Below are 21,732 nucleotides of genomic sequence, written 5' to 3'. Positions count from 1 at the left end.
CAGCTAGAGTCTCCAAACACATAGATCATAAATTCAACATTTTAAAATTTTGGTAGTGCTCATGTTTGCGTTCTTTTATTCACTTTCTCACTCAATGATTAATCCAGCACACAAATTTGGGGCTTCACCCTGAAAAGTCATGCCCACTGCAGCTAACTGTTAATAAGTCTGAAGCTTTGATTTCAAGGTCTTGATTTTTTTGACAACACCACTCAGATGTTTTTAATCCAGCTTTGAATAACTTTAAATTCCAGTGAATTTATCAGCAGTGAAGTCAGCTACCTCGTTTATATATAGAGAGCTATGAGGAGGCTCAAATCAGTCCTTTTGCAGTCCACTCGGTTTACAGTGGATCACCATAACCCACCCATGTTTTAATAATCTGCCTGCATGTTGCAGAAAGAAACATGCCCATCCTTCATCATCATATTTGCTCATTCATGGCCTCCAGGCATTATTTTTGCCTTTAAGGTTCATATTGGGAGTTTACTAACAGAACACAACTTACACAAGCTGTAAACATACATTCAGCACAGTCTGCCTTGTAAAGCACTTGTAGACAGACCACAGAGGAAACGGGCTCCAAATGCTGCTGCAGTGATGCTGTAACAAGCCTTTGGTAGCGTTTAACACATCCGTCATTTGTCACATCCACCAACCATAAAGGTCAAAGGAATTTTTCAGAGTAAGGAGCGCACTGAATTCTTAAACCCCAGAAACTGATTGAACTTGTGTGTGTCGGCTAAGTTGAATGATGGCCTGGAAACCAGATGGTATAGACCATTAACTTCAAATGTACAGAAGAGGGGGGGGAGAAAAGAAAGAAAAAACAATCTTTGAAGACTAGTGCTCATTCTGGATAATAAGCAACTGAGCTGGAGGGCTGTGTCCATCTAGTGTTTGGACTCTGTAACTGTAACATTAACATGAAAGACAGCATTACAGTATGTGTGCTACAGGAACATAATGTGGTTTCCTGAGCTGTAAGCATGTGTAAATGTGTTACTCTAGTTTGTTCTGCACTTCAGCGCGAGTTTCTTCTTGCATTACATCCCTCTAGCTGCAAAGATCTGCACTGATTGCATGCAATGCTACAGCAAAACAGCAAGGAACCAAATCAGAGGAAGACAGTCATGGGTTTAAGAAAAAAAAATTAAATGGTTTAAACCACCGTTTTATTTGGCATAATTTAAAAAATCATTTCACTGTTAGTTCATTTATACAAATATGCTTTTGTTATTTATAAAACAATTACAGATTTCTACAAATCAAGTTCCCAGTGTAAAAGCGTAGTACCACGCACACGGTAGCATACAGCTCCAGGACACAGACACAGAGCCCACAGGTGTATGTTCCACTTTAACAGCATCATCTAAGTGAATTTGGGACATGGAAAGAAAAAAAAAAAACGAACTCACCACAGATGACAGTTTTTAACATAACGTGCACTTACATTCAACTCTCCACAAACCTATCTGGGAAATGTTCACACATCTTCTGGCAGATGTCAAACCGCATCACTGTTATCACAAAAACCTCTTGCTCGGTTTGCACTTCAGTTATTCTAGACTTTACACCGGCCACAATCTAGGCTGACTTATTATATACCCGCTCAAAGGTGTACATGAAAATAACTATAGTAAAAAAGGGTTTCTATATTTGCTGCCAGCTGTAAGCAAAAAATAAAAAATAAAAAGAGCAGCTAGTCATTACAAAAACTATTTTACAAAAAAGTATAAAAATCTTCAGATGTGACGAAGCACGTTCCACCTACACACCTTTTTGCTAACCATATGTGCAAGTTCCGCTTGTGCCTTATTCCACCATGCAATGCAGGGAACCGCAATCTGTTAAGAAGTGTGGAACTCAAGAGCTTCGTTTCACAAATGCAAAGACTTGCTGCACAAGATGTCAGTTTAGCACCTGTGTCTTTAAAAAAAAAAAAAAGTCTGCAAGATGAGTGTATTTACTGGCAGGAAGTAAGGCAGAGGGCTTCTGAAAATTCACAAAAATAAAACTCTTGAGTTGGGTGGGACCTGTGCTTAAACGTCTTGTGGCACTTTCAGAGCTACGATGAGAAGCTTTGGGTTTGACGAAGAAGACTGCTATTGTCTTTGATTTAGATAAGGCACCTAACCAAAAAAAATAAAGGCTCCTTTCATATTGTACAAAAACTTCTATTACATGATTAAAAAGGGAGCCATCACAGTTCTTCTATGATGAAACCAAGACAATAGCGAATTACAAGTATATAGCCAACGTAAGCCAGTTAAAACATATTGCTTTACTGATTCAGTTAAGCGGTGTCATAATTGATGAATTTCAGTGGAAGACAATAATGAAACTGAAAAGAAATATGGAGTTCTGGTTTATCAAATTGAAATATTAACTACAACACACATACCTCTTACTGATCAAATAAACAGACTATTACAAAAACATTTACCTTTGGCCGTACTTGTAGGTTAAAAAACATTTAAGGAAAAAAAAAATCATTTACAGAGTAAATTCACTATAATTAGACAAAATACAGCCTCCTTGACCACCACCCTATCAGAGAGAAATTCTTAGGCATGTTTTTAAATGGCACTCGGTGTGAGCTTCAACAGTTAATAAGTAAACAGAGAAGCTTCACGACAACCTGACTGCGTCAGCTCCAAAACTCCTGTACCAGCATCAGTTAATTTGGCTGAGTCTTTATTACACCTGCTCCTCCATTACTGAAGAGGACAAATGGTGTGCTGCTTTTAATGGGTCTGGCTTATCTTCAAAGACCTACTGGTTCTTCCGTGTGGAGAAGTGAAAGAGCAGTGCGAGAGGCTGAAGGGGCAGCCTGCCAACAGCTCTAACACACCAGACTGAGCACAAGGGAATTGTAATAAGGGAATTTAACCTTTAATCTGTGCATTTGGTTTAAGGGCTACTGGCATTTCCCCAGGAGTCATCAAACCATGTCTGGGCTCAAGCTGCTTGAAATTAAAACTTGTTCACCTTCTACTCGGCTGTTCATTACGTCTAAATAGTCAAAGTCAAAGCATCTTGATGGTAACCTTGCTTGAGACTCATGAGATGCAACCTAGGTGAGAATTTGAGGTAGTCATTAGTTCTCCACCTGAACAAAGGCAGATCTCTTCTCTCCAGTCAAACAGGGTAGCTTGGTTGGTTTGTTGGTTTAGATGTTATTATGGCTTGTGGCAACCATTATCAGCATTTTATAAGGCAAAGCAGAGAAGCTAAAAATGTAGAACAGATGTAAAATGAAACGTGTAAATATCAAAAGTTAAAATGCAAGAAAAATAGAGGAGAAACGGTCAGTCGCTCTCATTAAGGCATGGTCACTTTGGTGATGATGGCAACACGGCGAGATCCTCCTGGCGATGAAGAAGGAAGAAAGGAGTAACAGAGGAGCCAAAAACTGCCAGAGGTGATACGGAGACAGCCGATTGGTGACCTTTGTTCCTCAGCCTTCCCTTTGCATCCGTGGATCTCCACCATCCCCTCTCCACAGTCCAAATCTGGGAACCATTCATTACAAAAGCACACACTTTTCTTTTTTCTTTTTCGTGACTGGATACAACACTGCCCTCACAGCTTCAGAAAACACCTCCTTGACCCCATCCTGCAGCAGTGCAGAACACTCCATGTATTTAACAGCCCCAATCTGCTTGGCCAGGGCATTGCCCTGCTGCTGGGTTGTAGGGACCAGGCCCTGCTCCTTTAACTTCTTCACCGTTTCTGCGTCACTTCTTAGGTCCTTCTTGGTGCCTACCAGCAGGATGGGCACATTTGGGCAGTGGTGAGACACCTCAGGGTGCCACTTGTGCCTGACATTGGCGTGTGAGGAGGGGCTGCCGATGGAAAAGCATATAATGAACACATTGGTTTGGGGATAGGACAGAGTGCGCAAGCGGTCATACTCCTCTTGGCCTGCCGTGTCCCACAGGTTGAGGCTGACAGTGCGGCCATCCACACTCATCTGAGCGCTGTAGTTGTCAAACACTGTGGGAATGTACTCTTCGGGAAAGGCATTGGTTGTATAAGAGATGAGCAGGCAGGTTTTACCCACTGCCCCGTCACCCACCACCACACACTTTATGGTCTGCATCCTGCCTACGACCACTGGGGCTGCAGCACCTGGCAACAGGGGGGGAAAAACACCTGAATAACTGCTAACAGCAACACATACACATACTGTGTAGTGATAAACATGCAATTTCATTCCCTGCATGATCGTTAACCGGTGAAGGGATCATAACACAAGATATCCGTTTTATTAGCAGTACAGCTTTTCACCCAGTTAGCAACTGAGCTAACTGTCCCCGTCGTTAACTAATCGACGTAGCGTTCATCACCGTTACATAGGTACGGTCCAATTCCAGATGCTCCCTAATTAACAAACTTTATAAAAGTTGTTGTCCAGGAGAGGCCGGGGTGTGAATGGAAAACAAGAGGCATTTTTTTACCGGTTGTTTACACTTTACTGCTGTTCACTTTTAATACTAGGCGTTCCCCTAGCATATAGCTACTCTCTTACTAGCATCGAGCTAAGGAACTAGCGAATTTGGTGGCTAGTGAGCTAGCTAGTTAGCAAACAAGCTGAAACTTGATTTACAAGTCACTTTCTCAAAAAGATATGTTTAGGACCAGTTATTGCCCCACCAGCTTCTCAAAATTCCTGCTCAATTTTTGTATATACTTCAGAAGTAGTTTCGGGCTGTACGAAAGAAATATAACGGTTTTCATGACTTACCGCCACTTGGCTTTCGATCTCTTTTTGCCTGGTATAGTCAATCACAGCCGCATCCGGGGAGCTGTCTGTCACGTAAAAACCGACGTAGGGAAGTAATGCAAGCTGGTAATTGTAGTTCTATTTTGAGTCAGTCGTTTGCATAACACTAGATGGCGGTGTAAAGCTATTGTCATGACGTTGCACTCATGTAGCCGAAAAATATGCGGAGCCAAAGAGAAAAGTAAGAACAAGACGAGGTGAGTTGTACACTCACATTAACCAAATCACTTTTTACTTAAATTGTGTATTTTTAGGACACTTTTCTAACAGTTTTATTTGACTACATTACCAATATTTGACATAGTAACTAAATGCTAAGTCAACTTTTCAAGTGCTAAACTATCCCTCCTTTAAAATATGCTGTAGTATATCTCATTAATGCAATAATAATAATAATAATAATAATAATAATAATAATAATAATAATAATAATTAAAAACCTAAATGGAAACATAAGTGCTTAATGTGGTCTGTTTATTCTAGTTAATATTCACATTAGAGAACCTCTTTCTTAAAATGTGTCTATTTAATATTCCATCCATCTGTTTTCTTCTCCTTATCAAATTCAGGCTTGTGGAAGGGGGGCTGGAGCCTATCCCACAGGGGAAGCAGCAGTGTTCACATATTTAACTTAATGCAGGATGTGACATCTATGTAAGCATACAGAAGTTAAGCCAATGTGGGACAGAGAGTAGAGGGGGTTAAATTGCTATACACAGGGATGCATTGGCATTGTGGCTATAAATTGTAGAATGTAGCTGGCATAATACACAAAGAACAGTAAATCGCAAAGATAGCAATATGATTGTATATGTAATGTGGCTCAGTGATAAAAGGAATCAAATTATTGTGATTATGTTGTTCACGCTTTAGTCAAACATTTTCTTAGTCCTCCTGGAGAGGAACGGTTACCAATGCTTTCCTCTCATCGTGGTGAATTGTGGAATTCGTTACCGGGCTTCTTCACTGCCCATTTTTTTATTCCGCTCTCAAGACCAGCCTCTTCTTTTTGACTTTCAACACAGTTTGAGATGTTTATTTTTTATGTTATTGTTTTATACATTTTGAATTGTATCTTGTATTGCATCTATGCTTTTATTTGTTAATAAATTGTATTAACACAAAAGAAAATACAACATACATATATGTGCTTATAAACTGTAGAATTTAGCTGGTTTGATCCACAAAGAACTGTAAACCTCAGAAACATATGATGGTATAGGAAAATGTACCCCAAGGGTTAAAGGCTAATCCAAGGAATCAAATAATTTGCTTGTGAATCAGTTTATTCTGGTAATGAAATGCACAGAATTACAACATGGTTATTTAATTTTAATAAATACTTCTCTGTTGGAGCTTCTGCTCCATGACCCTGTATTTGTCAGAGTAGAGACGTCAGTTGGGCCAAGGATGATTTTTAAGTTCCTCCAGGGTTAGGCGGTCTTTATGGATCTGGTTCAGAGAACCTGACAGAAAATCCTTGCAGTCTTTACAGAAATAAAATAGAGGTGTCACATTTTTGTGTTCCTGTAAATTTACATGTGGATGATCGATACAGACAAAGGCAAAGATAAACCAGAAAACAACATTTTCCCTTCAAACACAAATTGCAACAGGTTGGGGAATCAACATCCAGCTTACCGTCTGAAATGTCGCTACGTGTCCTAGATTTCGATTTGGTGGAGGTGTCTGGGAGGATGTAGTGCAACAGCTTATCCATCACAGTGCCTAGCTGCAAAACTGTGATGCAGTCTGCTGTATTCGCGTTGGATTCATACAAGTCCAGAGTTATCTCTGAAATCCAGAGAAATATTAATAATGGTGAGGAATTCACATGGACACAAGATGCATGGACAGTCCAGAACATTTGAACACTGGGACTGATAACCTACCACTTCTTCGAGTGACTGCTTCTGGAGTAAAAGTGGCTCCACAGCCAAAATCAATGTATTTCACTTGTCGATACGTTGAAAGATCAGCTGATACTTCAATCACAATGTTGTTTGCCTTAATGTCCCGATGAAATACACCCCTGGAATGCATCTCAATAGCTGCATCTACCAGCTTTCTCATTATATTCTGACAAAGAAAAGAAAGGTATGTTCAAGCCACAAGCTTTGCATTATCCATGAAAGATTGCTATATATATTATCTCACAAAAGTTAGTAGACCCCTCGTCCACTCTGATGATGACATCAGGGAGCCGGTGGATGTAAGAGACCTTGCGCTCCTCCACCTTCCATTTGCCCTACAGATGCTCAATACGATTTAAGTCTGGAAACATGGTTGGCCAGTCAAGTACCTTTACCCTCAGTTTATTTAGCAAGGCACTGGTCTTTTTGGGAGTGTTTTGGGGTTGTTATCATGTTGGAGTACTGCCCTGTGGCCCAATATCTGAAGGGGTGTTCTCACTTTTGTTGCAAGTGGTTTAGACATTAATGGCTGTACATTGAGTTATTTAGAGGGGACACCAAATTTACACTGTTTTACAAGCTGTACACTGTTTATATTTCATGAAAGTGTCATATCTTCAATGTTGTCCCATGAAAAGATAGAACAAAATACTTACAAAAATGTGAGGGGTGTATTCACTTTTGTGAGATACTGTATTTCCTTCCTACCACTCACTTACCTTAATCTCACTCGCATGGAGAAACCTGTTTCTGCATTGCAGATACACATCCAAATCGATGGTTTTTTTCTGTCTTTCAAAGACCATAATAAGTTCGTTTACTGAGTCTAACCACTCCAGTAGTACTGGGGTAACATTGCTGCTTGTATTCTGTGGTCCTGCCCCAACTTTCATCAGCAATGCCACTTCCACGGGAACTTTGGTCATTTTACCATTAAGAAGCTTTAGAACCAGAGAAAATTTAGGTCAGTGTTCAAACAATGAATAATATGCGCCATGTGTTCAGGCAGGACATTTTCTTGACATGCTGTGAAATATTCGTGTTTCTCAACACAAACTTTCCAAAACAAAAAGCAAAAGTGTCAAGGGAAAGGACAAACATCACTTACCATTGGTAGGCGGTCGACACGATTCTGAAAAACATGTTTTATAACAACCTGCATTACAGAGAAAATGTGGTTTAGAAAAAGCACACAGTGCACAGGATTTACTAGAAGAACTGTGAGCTACACATATAACAAGTCATACTCGGACATTGTCTTCTTTGTGTTTTCCAAAGTAGACAGTCCCGTAACCTCCTCCACCCAGCAGATCCAGCTCTTCATATTTTGATCCAAAGTCCTCTACAGAGACACAAAACAGACATGGGGGTCTTGATTATTGCATGGAAAACAGCCAACATTGGCTTAGTTTATCTACACATTTATACAGGCTTTGTTAGAATGTCCCTACTAATTATCAGATGAATACCAGCTAAGCTTGGAGAGTTTTTGAGGAAAACAGCCCTTTTACTAGCTGGAAAGGGGCTCTGTCATTGCATATGGGATTTCAACATATTCTTACCTAGCCTATGACTGTTGTATGTGCTGGGTAAGGGGACATCAGTCTTGTAAATGGAGCGGCTGGACTCCTCCTTTGAGCTAGATGTTTTGCTCTTTTCATTGAGTGGCTCCTCAGTTTCATTGTGGCTAGATTTATGTTTGCCACTCTTCTTTGTGAAAGCAGCTGCAAAAACGAAAAGCAATTAGACCTCTGAACTCTACACAGGGGCTCAGAGCTGATCAATAACAATAAAACAAAAGTAAATATCTCTGAATGTCTTACTTACACTTGTCCTCAGTGCAGTCTTTCCTCGTGCTGCTTATGAATTGTCCATCTGGCTTCCTGTCTTCTATTCTGAAGAACCAGGGCTCAGTGTGGCCTTCTGCGGTTTGAAAAAAATATCAGTTTGTTAATGTGATGTTGATGTTAATGTAAACAAAAAAAATCAAGCAGGTAGACTTATCCCACCTAGATTATTACCACCACTCACAGCACGTGGAGCAGTAACAGTTGGCCAAGATTTAAAAGACATTTTGACATTTCTTCAGATATTTTCTCTTTGCAGTAAACTCACTGTTGACATTTTGGCTTTTGCAAGTTGTCTAGTTGGAACTATGATATGCCCTCTTTAAATAATGCTGTGATGACACCATAGAAATCTAAACTTCTAATTTATGCTAATCCTGTCTCTGTGGCTACAGAATATCAAGTCAAATATTTCACTGTCTTGTGTCACCTTGTTATTTTTGGTTTCTTTTGATTCCATATGTCAGATTTTTTTTTTTGATTTTATCCTGATGTATTTTTATTTCTATGTTCAGCACTTTGGCCAGTGATTGATGTTTTCTAAAGTGTTTTTATAAAGAAAGTTGGTTGGCAAATGATTAAAGAGCAGGTTTGTGTAGCTACACCCAGGAGAAGTAGCGAGTCTGGGACAGAACATAGAGGCAAACAATGATTCACTTTCACATTATCACTCTTGACCAAACTTTTCCAATATAGGCCTCTCATTCTAAAAATAGACCCGAAAATATGCCCATATTGCACTTTCAATCAGTCTAACTGCAAATGAGGAAGGCTGTTCCTGCATTTGCCCATTTAAAGAGAGGTCTGCAGACTTAAATTTCTCTGCATACAAACAGACCACAAAAGACCCTGTTGTGTATCTTTTGGACCTCATCCTCTTTGATGAGCAGCAGTCTTTAAGCTCATATATCACATATTCACCTTCAGACAAGTCATTATTCCCACTAATCCAGTGCATTCAGATCACTGCAGAAAGAAGCTAAAAAGAGGGATCACTTTAGACTGCTCCGTCTTACACCCCTGGAGATCTGCTGTTGATGTCACCACTTATACACTGTGGCAGGTTAAAAGGCCAGCGGTGACCAACAACCGGACACTCGAGAACACAAAGAGGCACCAGTTTATTGCCTTTCCCAAGAGGTTCTGGCGTCACCGAAGCCTATAAAGGGAGAATTCCCACTGGGACCCCTACACCCACAGTCACCCTCCACCCCACCCCCTGCACCCCACTATTCTGCCAGGAGATTCCCCGGGACGTCTGCAGCATTTCCATGACTACAACCACTGACAGGAATGGGGGTGACTGTGTCAAGAGATGTAGCAAGAGGGAGAGAAAAATGGAGGGGTGACAAGACGACAGCAAGAGCTGCAGCTGATGCAGACGAGGGATCTTGAAAGCAAATACATACTAAACAGACACATAATATATTTATAATTTAAAATAAAGAATATATACTGACAAGCACATTTCTCAGACAATAACAGTTTCACATCGCTATCTTTATTTATCTTCTGTTGTTTACAAAACCATATAATACAGCGAATAACAACCACTGCTATTCAATAAACTTACTCTTTTGATATAAAATAAGCAAAATAATAATAACAACAATCCCCCAACAGCCTCTTCTTCAGTTTATAAAGTGCATCATAATGATGAGGCCTCACCACAACAGGATGAATAGTTCAATATTGTACCGAGTTCGGTTAGGACTGTAAGACAGCCAAGTTTGAGAACACCATGATCACTTAACAGAGAGGTCACAGTATTCACATTTGGACGCATTCCTAAAAAAAAAAAAAAAAAAAAAAAAAAAAAAAAAGTGTTTTGTTCCATACAAAGATACAAAGAGACTGAAACTGTTTGCCAAATTACACTTCTGGCAGCACACTTGTACATACAAGGCACAGAGTAGTGTTGCATTTTATTACTGTGACTTAAGTATCAACCTGTTCTACAACTGGAGACAGAGTTTTCTTGTCCTATTGCCTGCAAAGGACACAAATGGGTGTAAATAGAGGTAGACTGTAGAAAATCCCCTATCCTGTGAAACAAGAGATGAAGTATCCCCGATGCTCCCACCTCACGGTCCTATTGCACATGTAGACACCGAGCACTCAGACTACACATGCATGTCACACAAATCAATTTTTAATGAGCTCAAACAAACAATCACAAAACTGTAAAGGCAGGAGAAGTTTGAGGAGGCACTTATTCATGTCCATCACCTCCACAGGGGCTGAGCAGCAGGAGCGGTGGAGGTGGCAGACCCTCGAGGCATTTTGGGCCCAGGTATCCTTGAAGCTGTTGGAATTTTAGAGCTAGCAGGAGTGGGGCTTGTGCTTGTCGTCTTGGCAGTTTTATTTCGAGCTGCCGATATGACAGCCGTACGTATGGTCTTGGCTGTGGCCGAGGATGGGCTGTGGGATGTGCTAGGCTGACAGGGAACCTGAGACTCTGAGTTTGGGGCGAGGCGTTTGGAAACGCGGAGAGGAGTGCCTCTGATGAAAGTTGGCTGGGTGCTGCCAGAGCCTTTCTCTGGCACAGATCTGTTTGAAGTCCTGCGGGCCAGGGTGGGCTTCCCCGGAGCCTGCGCCTCACTTACAGTTCTCTCCCGTGTGCTGTTACTTCGCTTCACCTCAGCCGCTCGAGAAATAGGAGATGAACGCATTGACAGACTACGAGGAGTAGCAAGGCGAGTAGGAGTTGATGAGTTTGTAGGGGGTGGGTTTCCACATGAAGAATCGGTTTTAGAGCGTACCCTGGGAATGCCCGTGCTACTGGAAGGGCCTGTACGTGACACAAGCCCCCTCTTGGCTCCTATCCCACTGCGTACAGGGACCTTCATGGTTCGAGCCTCTTCCTTTGATGTCGGAGACGCTGGGGTCGACCCCTCTCGAAGGTCAACCTCTCTTTCTTTCCTCCACTTGGAGCAAAGGCTCGGTGTTGGTCGTGGGAGTGGGGAGCCTGGGGGTGACAAGGCGTCATAGGATCTAAGGCCTTTCACCAGAGTGTGGCACTCCAGCGTTTCACCGACACGAGAATATGACCTCCCCGTCTCCTTCTCGGTACTTGGCAACTCAGGATCCTCCTCTGGCTGTGACTGGCTGAACTCCGGTAGACTGGAGGGCATCCAAGTCTCCTCCGCAGGTGTGGACACCACATCTGTGTCTGTCCGGTTTGTTAAAACTCCATCAGGCAAACACGTTGCAGCACTTTGTTCAATAGAGGGTGTGTCTCTCGTCTGTGGCTGCGACTGCTCCTCCACTGGAGTGCTGACAGATGACTGCAGTTTGGTCTCAGATCTGGAGTACCTAATGAGCCCAGTACTGTTGTCACTACAAGACTGTATTCCACTTGTATGAACAGATGGTTGTAATTCCTCATTGACACAAGAGCTGTTGGATTTTGAGTGAATAGGATGATTACTGGGCATTACTGGCAGGCCAAAATTCTGCCTGTAAGTGGAAGTTCTGCTTTTAACACACTGGGTTGGTTTGCTATGAGTAGCAGAGTCTGTATAGGAACAGTTAACTAAAGCCATGTTTTCATGTGAAAAATCCACTTCTTTTTCAGTTCCCGTTAACTTGGATTGGTTTTGCCTCAGATAAGAAATACTCTCAGGTCCATGTTGTTTCACAACAAAGCCACTTTCATGCTGAGAATGACTAAATGTTGCTGCTTCAGTGTTTAATTTTGTTTCTTGGCTGTGCTGAGCCGTGCTCCCTCGGCCCAGGACGGGTCCTTGGTCAATGGGGGAACACATGCCATCAGTCTCTGGAGAGCTGCAGAGAACAGCAGAGGTCTCGTGGTCAGAGGAGCTGTTTGAGTGATAACTGGTTGATGTCGGGCTGCTGCCCAGCTCAGGGAAGGGTGAGTTGTGGAGATGGCTATCGTTGTGAGAGTGTTGGAGGTATCTGCGGGAATCAGAGCTTCTAAGACTACGACGGCTCCAAGTGTAGCTTAGATTCCTCTCTAGGAGTTTTTCCAGCTCATCCTGGCTCTCCTGACTGGGAGGCTCTCTGGCGAGGCTTAGGCTCAGGTCTAACCCAGTGCAAACTGCCAGAGAGCGACGCTTTTCTGCCATCTCACGTTGGCGTTCCAGACGTTTCTGTTCTTTCAATTCACGTTCTGCATTTTCCTATGGAAAAATGAGAGAGAAAGGATAGTTGCTCACTCATCTTTAGCATACAGTTAAAGGTTCTATGACGCAATTTTCCTATCGACAGCTTCTAACCTGGACTGCTCTTTGGAAGCGGTGGCAAAACAAATGAAAGACCCTGCAAGCCTCCTCCAATTTAAAAGTGCTGTCATCTTCACAGAAAAACTCCACCAGAGCCTGACTCGACATCCTCATACCCTCCACCTCGTCCTCTGCCTCCTTCAGACGCTCTTCAGCCACCTGTAGATACATTTTACATGAACATATTCATTACCCCTTCAATTAAAGCCCCAAAACTTGAACTTGAGATAACCTGCCTCAAGTTGGAGACAGTCCATTTAAAAATCAAATTTTTTGCACACCTCCAGGAAAGGCTGTGTCTGCTTCTGAATCTCTGCCTCAGTCTGTATATTTGCCTTGAGGGCCGCAACTCTGCTTTTTAACTTGGCCAAGTCATCAAGCACAGACTCTTCACAAAACCTGCAAAAGGAGGAGAGGACAAATACATACATGCAATCATTTTGTGAACTGAACAGAAACAGGTGTATGAACTGTATGTCTCAACAAAGGGTGAATAATTAAAGACTGGAAATAAATGATTGCACATGATCGAAAGTGTCTAGGAATTTGTCATAAAGAAGACCTATTATGCTTTCCTCCTTCTCGTCATATATCCCCTTACAATGATGCATGCTCATAATAAACATGCCCAAAACTTCATATACAGAGGTCAGAATCTGGTAATTCCTGTTATCTTGGAGTTCAGGCTACAGACTGCTTGGAAATACTTAGACATTTTCTATACCTCTATTTTCTACACCTCTTCCCTCTATATGGTCACCCCAGCTGCCCAGCCACCCACTGTTCAAACTTTCAGTTTTTCAGGGGTAGCCAACCAAAAGAGCCTTAGCTTAAAGTGATGGGGAAGAGAGCTAAAACGGCTCATTTCATGATGGCGTGTGAACTCCATCAAAGCCTAGCATAAGATAAGTAAGGATATTGTAAGCTGAGAGTCATGTTAAACTACTCTAACCAGCAGGAATTAAAATCTGCAAATGAGCAAAACATGTCCCCTTTAAATATTCTAGCAAGAATGCAGGAGCAAGGGTGCAGGAATTGAGAGTCTCGGAGAGATAGTCATCTCTTAGCACCCAGCTGTAGTCACCAATCGAAATAAGAAAATGGTCAAAATGTCCAGCAGCTTAAGTAGTGGCCATCATACCCCACTGTCAATCATGCATCTTTTGCTGACAGCTGGGTGTTTTGTTGTTTCAGTAGGGTGTTTGAGGTATTATTGTCATTAACAATGATCATGCAGACTAAATAACAGTAGGATATAGATTTGGGGGGAAAAAAGACTGACCTGGAGGCGGAGCCAACATGACCTAGTTGGCTGGGAAATGACAGTAAACTCTGGTCTTTTTTCACAGCTTCCTGTGGAGACAAACACATGATTAATCAGCCATTGTTTCAAAGGAAGCAAAACATTATTTACCAATGGTGAGAAAAATCTGACGCTCTGCAAAGCAATCTGGTTTGAGGGCCTTGAACTACTTTTTTGAACCAACACCAACTGTATTTCTTCAACTGAAAATAGGTACTATATTTCACGGCATCTACATTTCAGATCTTACCATAGCAACAAAATGCAGCAAATTCATGCCTGGCTTGTTGGCTTTGGTGTCCGCCAGCTTCAGCAGCGATGAAATTCGAAAACCAGCAGCATTTCCTGAATATCCACCCTGAGAAGACACGCACAAGGTCAAAACAAAACACACGCACAACACGTGACGGCTTTAAACAAACAACGATTCAAAACCCAGGTGCGCAGTCTGAACGGCGCCTCTGAACACAAACCCAGACAACTAGCGTTTGGGTAACTGTAAACTGATTAAAAGAATCGAAAGGGAAATAAAGAAGCACTCACTGCATTCATATAGTTCCCCGCTTTGAGGACCAGACGAAGGATGGAGTGTAATTCTGGGCAGCTCAGCAGTTCTAAGAGCATAAAAGACAGATTTAATACTGTGCCTCACGGTTGAAGGAGTGTGAATGAAGCGGACATGAAGGGCATGAAATAAGTCAGCAACTTTGTTCTGACACTTAAATTGACTATTGCACTACACCTTTATTTTAAAAAGTTGCTAGCAGCAGGTTACTCCTAAATCTTTAAAGTATTTAACATCCAGAATAAGTCATCTCATTTGCATCCTGACTCCTAGGATTTCTGCAAATACAAGCATTTAAAAAAGGGCAACAGGGTTCCCAGATCTTTATAGTGGCGGAGTACATAACTCCCTGCTGTTACTTTACCTCGGGCTGCTTCCCTCAGACATCTGGCTGCCACACACAGAGAGGTCACAGCAGGGTCAAACTCTTGCTGCAGGATCATGGCATCCAGACGAAGGCGAAAACTGGTGAAGGAGGGAAAAACGGGGGAACAGATTGATCAGTGGAGAGTGGTGATTGATGACAGGGACATCAGGCACTGGTTAAATAAGCAGTCGATCATCAGTGAAAATCAATTTGAAAATAGGAGTTTGGAATACTGTTTTGGGTAAAAAACAAACAAACAAAACAAAACCCCAAAAACTGGGGGTTGATAAAGAGCGTACCTGGGGACTTCCACCAAAAGCAGCATGAAAAGATCAGGCTCTCCAAGCCAGCTCCGGTCCCCGCTGAACTTCTTAAGGCGAGACTCCTGACAGAGAATAGAGGCTGGGTAAAGCTGCCAACATCCCATTAACAGTCAATTCCACTATCTCCTAGTGTGGTACTTCTCTAAGAAACACAGACCACATCACATGCAACATGGTGTAATGGCTAACTCTTGATCATTCTAAGCAGAGCCAGATGGTGAGTTAGAGGAGGGCGGGAGGAGAGGAAGAAGCTTGTCACTGTTGCGTTTGTATGCCAGAAAAGGCGCTTTACCTCCTCATTGTCAGGCAGCAATTTACAGAGCTCTGTGAGCTTCTCCGCTCCATAACGGCCTCCGGCGCCCTGCCTGATATCCTCAACTATCTCCTTAGCCGGCCTGCGGAAACACAACAGACAATTCAGCATGACGTCATTTGCCAAGCAATGCTCTTTTCAAGTCAAGGTACAGCTACCCAAAAGAAATGAGTACAATCAGCTCCGGTTTTGCAATGATCGCACAATAAAAGAGGCTTATCCTGTTCTTATCAGTCCAAGTGTCACGGAGGGAGGGTCAGTTGACGCCACACTGGCGATGCAAAGTAGCATATCCACTGGGCAAATAAAATGCAGACATGCACAGACGACGGCTGAAGGACAACGGGGTGAAAGAGCAGACACTGAGATGACTGGGTGTTTGATCTCTGTATTCCTTTCTGCAAGTGACACATCTGTCCTCCATTTCAGCAGTTTTCCCATTAGCCTCTCCCCAATTCCCACTACAGCACATCACAGGCACTAAAACTACAGTTTGCAGCCTTTATCCTCAAACAAACTCATCTCATTCATGGCTCAGCTGTCACATCCGAATCTTATTGTCTAACACCAACGGATAAAGATCAACCTACGAAAACATGTAAAAGCAGTGCATGAGGGGGAAAAAAGAAAAAAAAAAGGACATCTATTTCTAAACAGAAAGAGCTTTTGTTAATTGCTCCAACAAAACCCATTGAAAAACCAAACAATCTAAATAAAAGGAGGAAATAATATTGAAGGGGGGCTACTAAGACACTGATAATACAAAGACTTGATTTTGTCTACACTCCACCCACATTTGAGCAGTAGCTCTGTCTGTCTTCAGACAGAGGGCAAATAAACTTCCAACTAGACAGATGTTTGTGTACAGAAGAAGCTCTTTTCACATAATGGCTTCCCCTACATGTCTCAACAGATCTAGTTTAGAAAACAAAAAGGTTTTCAATTGAGTCTCTTGGAGGCATGACAATCCCTAAACTTGGCACGTCGTACTCCTGCAGTTTAAAGTACATGTAGTTCTGCTAAGTAGATATCGTTCGTTAGTTTCATTCCATTTCAGATGTTAAACTGTATGCAAATGTATATGCATGACTATGAAACCTCTCGTTCACTGCAAGAAGTGCAGCTTTGTTTGAGCCAAGCAAACATGCTAATCGGGCTTTTAGATGAATATGACAAGCCACCAGTGGGGTCTCTCTCTGCAGGGGGGTGGATTTAAGATTAGACACTCTTTAAGGGCACCGGCAGGTGCCGACAGGCTAAAGCCAGCTGCTTGTTTACCACCCTCCTTCAAGATCCAAGCCAGCTGTTCAGGGTACACCACCTCCTCCTCCCTGACACCAGACATCCTCTCTCCTGACAAGGCTTCGCACTTTAACACGGACACCTGTCCACCTTTGACATATGGCCACTCTCTCCAGTTTAACTCAAGTCAAATACTGCTCCCTTGGGCACTGCTGTATGCATCCCACTTCAAACTGGTGGCAGTTTGATGAAATGCAGAGAAAAGGCCTAGCTGTTGGCACTGCAACTAAAAACATTATCCATGCAATACAATTTACTTCCTCAGCTACTGTTTAACCTCTGAGATGTCAACACATTGTAGGAAAAATCACCATATGCTTTGAACTAAAATGGACAAGGACTTCTCCAGCCGACAGCCCAAAGCACAAAGAATATCAAGTACATAAAGTGATATGAAACAGGAAATAAATGACAGTACCCCCACAACTTATATAAGGTGGGACAGCAAACATTTGCCTCTGTGATGTAAAATTGGTTGGTTCATTGACAAGAATATTAGGCAGTCTGCCAGAAGTTATTCTTAGGCCCTTATCTCTTTTATGATGCACAAGAAAATCTCCAAACTTAGATCCTTTTTGCTCTTAGCTGCTGTAAACGGGTTGATTCCTGCATCAGGCAGAGCTCTCGTCACATCTGCTTAAACTGATAAGTGGCAATTAGGAGATATGAACAGATTACTGCTGTACTTGTTAAACCACTCTGACTGCCTGATAACTTCTACTTTGCTTTTAAAATTATTACTTTGAAAAAGGCCAAATTAATCCCTTATGTAAAACGGTCTGCCTATTGAGATTAGACTGGCTACATCATTAGAGTCCCTTGAACCTCTTCTTAAAAAGGCCTCTATGAATGTTTGCTCTGTAGCTGATTTCTATGCTCCTTATCTTCTTTCCTTCTGACCCGTTTTGTTTTATTTATGATATGTGCTTCTTTAATGAGTTTTTTTTTCCTATGACCTCTTTGTTCTTTCTGTGAACCAACTGAAACATTTCAACAGTAAGAATTTCTTAGGCTTACATCTTGAACTGACGTAGAAATATTCCAATGTTCATACTGCGTTTGGAGTCCAATAAGGAGATCTGTTTAGAAAAAAAAGAAAGACAAAAAGCAAAGGACACATTGTGAGAGCAAGAAAAACAAAAGAGCCCAATATTTTTTAAAACAGTCTCACCATCTACATGATCTTACCTCCTCTGAGCTATCCTGAGGGGATCTGCAGTGCAGCAGTGAAGAGCGCCGTCTCAGGGTGCTGGTTCGGTCCCGAGGCTTACTGTCCTTCTGACCAAACAGCTCATCCAGGGAATGGAGGTCTATGGGGAACTCATCTTCATCTGGGGCCGCCCCACTCCACACGCTCTTTCTCCCCTCCACCTTCTCTTTGGGGATGCGCTCCCAGTTCAGCTTCCTCAGCCGGCTCCGACGAGCGCTATCCGCCCGGCTTAAAGGTGAGGAAGAGGTGGAAGCCGTGGGGGGAGGCGGGGGAGGAGGCGGCGGCGGTGGTGGTGGAGGTGCTAGAGGAGGCGGTCGAGGAGCGACCAGCGCCGCGCGCGGCTCCATGGTCGTCACTTCCGCAGCGGCAGGAAGGGCAGGCTGTGTTCCATGAAAGGCACGAGATTCCTTGATGGCCACACTCAGGTTGATGTGCATAGAGGCAGCCGGGCTGTTTGAGGGAGGGTCAGTCTGCCTTTCTTCCAGTGATCACTTGTCCAAAGGTCAAGCAATAACCCCAGTCTAGGAAACAAAGCGGCAACAACAACAACAAAAAAATCTTATCTCAGACATTATTGAAAGCAGAAACAGTCGGTGTAGAGTTTTGCAACTGAAAACCAGTCAGTCAGCTTCCAACTAGGCCAGTGAGCTCCCATGACTTCAGCCTTACAACTGGTACAAGCTAAAAATCTGAGCCCAAGTTCAACTTTCAATGAAAGTTTAAGGCATTTTTTTGGGAAAGCATTAGCTGGGCAGGATGAGCTCTTCCCCCTCTGCGACCTGTTTGAACAGCTTGTCCCATCCTGTTCAGTTTCACCTCACTGAATGCGCGCGCAAACACACACACCTCCACACCGCCTTTTCCTCTTCTAATTAGAAAATATGGAGACCGGTGAGGTAAGACGCACAGTTAACCACAAAGCCCAGAAATAAATGCTCTGCAAGCTTCTTACGTATTCCTTCTTCACTTTGGGGAGGGCATCATCTGAAAGTGGGTTGAACACGCTTGCACCAGCAGGTTTTTAAGCAGGATTAGTAATGCAACTGAGAATGACTCAGAAGTTTCAAAAGTCTGGGTTCAAGGGAAACGCTTTAATCTTTACACGGCTTTGGATTTGGGGGGGAAAAAAACACACACACATCCTCTCGTCATTCCTCGCGTTCTCCAAATGAATCATAAGGTTTGGCAAACTTTTTTCACGGACGCGCTTGATTTCCAGTCTGTTCCACTGCATGCCGCGCGGGCGCGCTGCACAAACCGGTAATCTCAGTCTCCATCATTTAATGAGATATTCATCTTGACAAGCGAAAATATTATCTGACAAATCGTGTTACCCAAGAACTCGTGGGAGGATGAAATGTTACATGGAAAGTGAGCTTTGTTTTTCTACATCAACGCAATAGCATCAGTTACTTTTTCATAAGAACGCTCTTAAAAAAGAAAAACATTTAAGTTTCAAAAAGATTTCTACTGTTGACATTTAGTGCATCATTTTTTTATAACCTGGTAGTTTATCTCTGTTATTTTTGCGTAGATCTAACTTCGGATAAACATTCACTTCATGTTGCTCGACAGTGTTCCAATTATTTAACACGTCTGATTCTGGTCCTAATCAGGTTTACTTACCTGCAGTTTCCGGCCACAGTTTCCAGTGAAGTTGTTTTAAAAAAAACTCCAACAAGAGCCACAGCTAGAAACATCGAGGTCTTAATTTATTTTTTAACATATATACATTTTTTCCTATGTCGTTTTTGTCCCGGTAACTTGTGCCACTCCACTCGCTGCACTCCTCCTGTCTTTCCAAACTTGCAGGGAAACTTCTACACTGCACGACGCGAACGCGCAGGCGCACGCCCCCCACACTGATATGCCTTTATCGTATCCTCCCAGTTTTCCCATGGGCGGATTTAGGGTTTTTTGAAATTTTTATTAGATCATCTTTAATCCACTTTCAGATTTTACAGATCCTGCAATGGCGATAAATTTATGAAATGCTTACAGTTTTGGAAAGGATTCAATAAGGTGTTAATATCTTAAACAAAATCAATAACTCAAAGCCTTAACCTCACATATCACTTTAATCTTTCTTTTATTGGACTTAATACCTCAGTGGCTTTGTCTACAAAGTCCCCATAAGATTGCACACGGCACCTTGTATTATGTCAGGAGCCCTGCCGAAAACTTGATAAGTGTCTATTTCAGAAAAATCATTAATGTGGGCAAGACCTCTGATGTGGGAATTGTGCAGAAAGGCTTGATCGTGCTTTGGGAAAGCTTGTGGTTTTTTTGGGGGGGGTCAGAGCCTGAGAGTTGGACCAAAGGTCCATTAGACCTGGGAATTATGTGTGTATCTCTTCCCCAAAGCACAGACGGAGGTTATAGGTGAAAGCGAAGAGGCTAGATGTCCCTGTGGTGTGCTGAAATGGCCCAGGTGTTTGGATGTGGACTCATAACACCGACCTTTCATCTGAGGTGCCGGAGCACCCTGGCCCATGTCACCTGGTTATCCTGAGTCCGGCTCAGATAGCCCCTCTCAGAGGCCGCGCTGACAGGCACTCTTCATCACTTCTGGGGCTGTGGTAATTAGGAGGTTACGACCCCAAAGATCTGTCCATTGTTGTGCCTGCGCAGTAGAGCATGTTGTAGTGTACCGTGCCAGAATAAACCTCTCTCAGGAACTTCACTTTCTATTCAATAACTACTTGTCAGAGTACAGTGTATTTCCCAGAATACAAGGAAACGCCACTGTTGAGAGACAGAAGCTTTATAGTCTATAAAGAGTCTGAACAATCCGGCACAATTCCACATATTCTGACAGGATTCATGCAACACAGCCAGTGTGACAGCAATTAATGAATAGTAAGGAGTTAACTTGGCTTCCCTTGCATTCTCCACCATTGCAAGGAGACAAAACAGCGTGTGATGTGTACAGGCCTACTTCCAGCCGGTCCTCTTTGCATAACAGTGAGCTTCGAAGCCTGTGCTTCTCTTGGTCTATTCTTCAGTGAGTCAATGCGTATGTTCATGTGCAAGATTTGTGTGTGAGCCTGTGTAAGTAATCAGTGCATTCAAGTTAACCAGCCCTTTGCAACATAGAAGAGCGTGTAACAGAAGTGTTTTTCTTCATCAATACTTCTCTGATGTCTTTCTGATGCTTTACCCTGAGTGGAAAAAATGAGGCCCAACACATGAGAAGCCAGTGCCAACTACCCCGTCGCTCAGCCTTTAGTTTAGTGGGGTCGTTGCAGCCATGCAGCAAGTGTTAGTCCTTCGCCATCTCTCCCTCTTAATCTCTCTTTGAAGTCTCAGGGGGTTATGTAAAGGTGAAGGCTTTTAGCTGCCCACTCCCCTACTGTATACACGTATGCATTATAGATGAAGTGTTGACACTAAACCTAAATAATGAGAGGTGCACACACAGAGATAAAAGCACAAAAAATGCTTTACAGTACTTTAGGAATGGTGATTTCTTTCTATCTATAGACCACTGTTGCAGTTTTTCACACTTCAGAAATTAATCCGGATGTCAAGAAATCAATATGCACGCACGCACGCA

The 21,732-nt window shown here is 42.6% G+C and overlaps 3 protein-coding genes across 4 annotated transcripts; all 3 read right to left on the bottom strand.

Moving 5' to 3' along the window:
• Positions 1 to 1,134: 1,134 nt before the first annotated feature.
• Positions 1,135 to 4,878, bottom strand: rhogd (ras homolog gene family, member Gd). The gene is made up of 2 exons (XM_040015843.1): positions 4,751 to 4,878; positions 1,135 to 4,134 (listed from the first exon to the last, which is right to left on the bottom strand). The coding sequence occupies exon 2, from the start codon at positions 4,103 to 4,105 to the stop codon at positions 3,530 to 3,532; it is 576 nt and encodes a 191-aa protein (XP_039871777.1). The 5' UTR covers positions 4,106 to 4,134; positions 4,751 to 4,878; the 3' UTR covers positions 1,135 to 3,529.
• Positions 4,879 to 5,166: 288 nt separating this feature from the next.
• On the bottom strand, positions 5,167 to 8,633 carry LOC120723970 (serine/threonine-protein kinase pim-2-like). The gene is made up of 7 exons (XM_040015844.1): positions 8,530 to 8,633; positions 8,265 to 8,426; positions 7,950 to 8,044; positions 7,811 to 7,858; positions 7,422 to 7,643; positions 6,682 to 6,868; positions 5,167 to 6,583 (listed from the first exon to the last, which is right to left on the bottom strand). Exons 4-7 carry the CDS (start codon positions 7,811 to 7,813, stop codon positions 6,279 to 6,281), a joined length of 717 nt encoding a protein of 238 aa, XP_039871778.1. The 5' UTR covers positions 7,814 to 7,858; positions 7,950 to 8,044; positions 8,265 to 8,426; positions 8,530 to 8,633; the 3' UTR covers positions 5,167 to 6,278.
• A 1,395-nt stretch (positions 8,634 to 10,028) lies between these two features.
• fhdc2 (FH2 domain containing 2) lies at positions 10,029 to 20,024 on the bottom strand. 2 transcript variants are annotated; one of them, XM_040015840.1, is made up of 12 exons: positions 19,803 to 20,024; positions 18,155 to 18,697; positions 17,984 to 18,045; positions 15,644 to 15,746; positions 15,328 to 15,413; positions 15,026 to 15,126; positions 14,640 to 14,710; positions 14,347 to 14,454; positions 14,076 to 14,146; positions 13,075 to 13,192; positions 12,788 to 12,952; positions 10,029 to 12,691 (listed from the first exon to the last, which is right to left on the bottom strand). In XM_040015840.1, exons 2-12 carry the CDS (start codon positions 18,611 to 18,613, stop codon positions 10,775 to 10,777), a joined length of 3,261 nt encoding a protein of 1,086 aa, XP_039871774.1. In that variant the 5' UTR covers positions 18,614 to 18,697; positions 19,803 to 20,024; the 3' UTR covers positions 10,029 to 10,774. The 2 variants fall into 2 exon arrangements, with proteins under 2 accessions (XP_039871774.1, XP_039871775.1); XM_040015841.1 differs by lacking the exon at positions 19,803 to 20,024 and adding an exon at positions 19,129 to 19,781.
• Between the last annotated feature and the right edge of the window lie 1,708 nt (positions 20,025 to 21,732).

This window comes from Simochromis diagramma, unplaced genomic scaffold, assembly GCF_900408965.1.
Source record: "Simochromis diagramma unplaced genomic scaffold, fSimDia1.1 OVJJ01000685.1, whole genome shotgun sequence".
Lineage (NCBI taxonomy): Eukaryota > Metazoa > Chordata > Actinopteri > Cichliformes > Cichlidae > Simochromis > Simochromis diagramma.
The sequence above is the reverse complement of the archived record's forward strand: the minus strand, read 5'-3'. Positions and strand labels throughout refer to the sequence as shown.

Coding starts and splice junctions, on each gene's coding strand:
- rhogd (XM_040015843.1), bottom strand. CDS start 4,105: ATGCAGACCATAAAGTGTGTGGTGGTGGGTGACGGGGCAGTGGGTAAA.
- LOC120723970 (XM_040015844.1), bottom strand. Junction 6,869..7,421: donor TCCATGCGAGTGAGATTAAG/GTAAGTGAGTGG, acceptor TTTCTTTGTCAG/AATATAATGAGAAAGCTGGT. Junction 6,584..6,681: donor AGCAGTCACTCGAAGAAGTG/GTAGGTTATCAG, acceptor TCTGGATTTCAG/AGATAACTCTGGACTTGTAT.
- fhdc2 (XM_040015840.1), bottom strand. CDS start 18,613: ATGCACATCAACCTGAGTGTGGCCATCAAGGAATCTCGTGCCTTTCAT. Junction 12,953..13,074: donor AGACACAGCCTTTCCTGGAG/GTGTGCAAAAAA, acceptor ATGTATCTACAG/GTGGCTGAAGAGCGTCTGAA. Junction 12,692..12,787: donor GCTTCCAAAGAGCAGTCCAG/GTTAGAAGCTGT, acceptor ATTTTTCCATAG/GAAAATGCAGAACGTGAATT.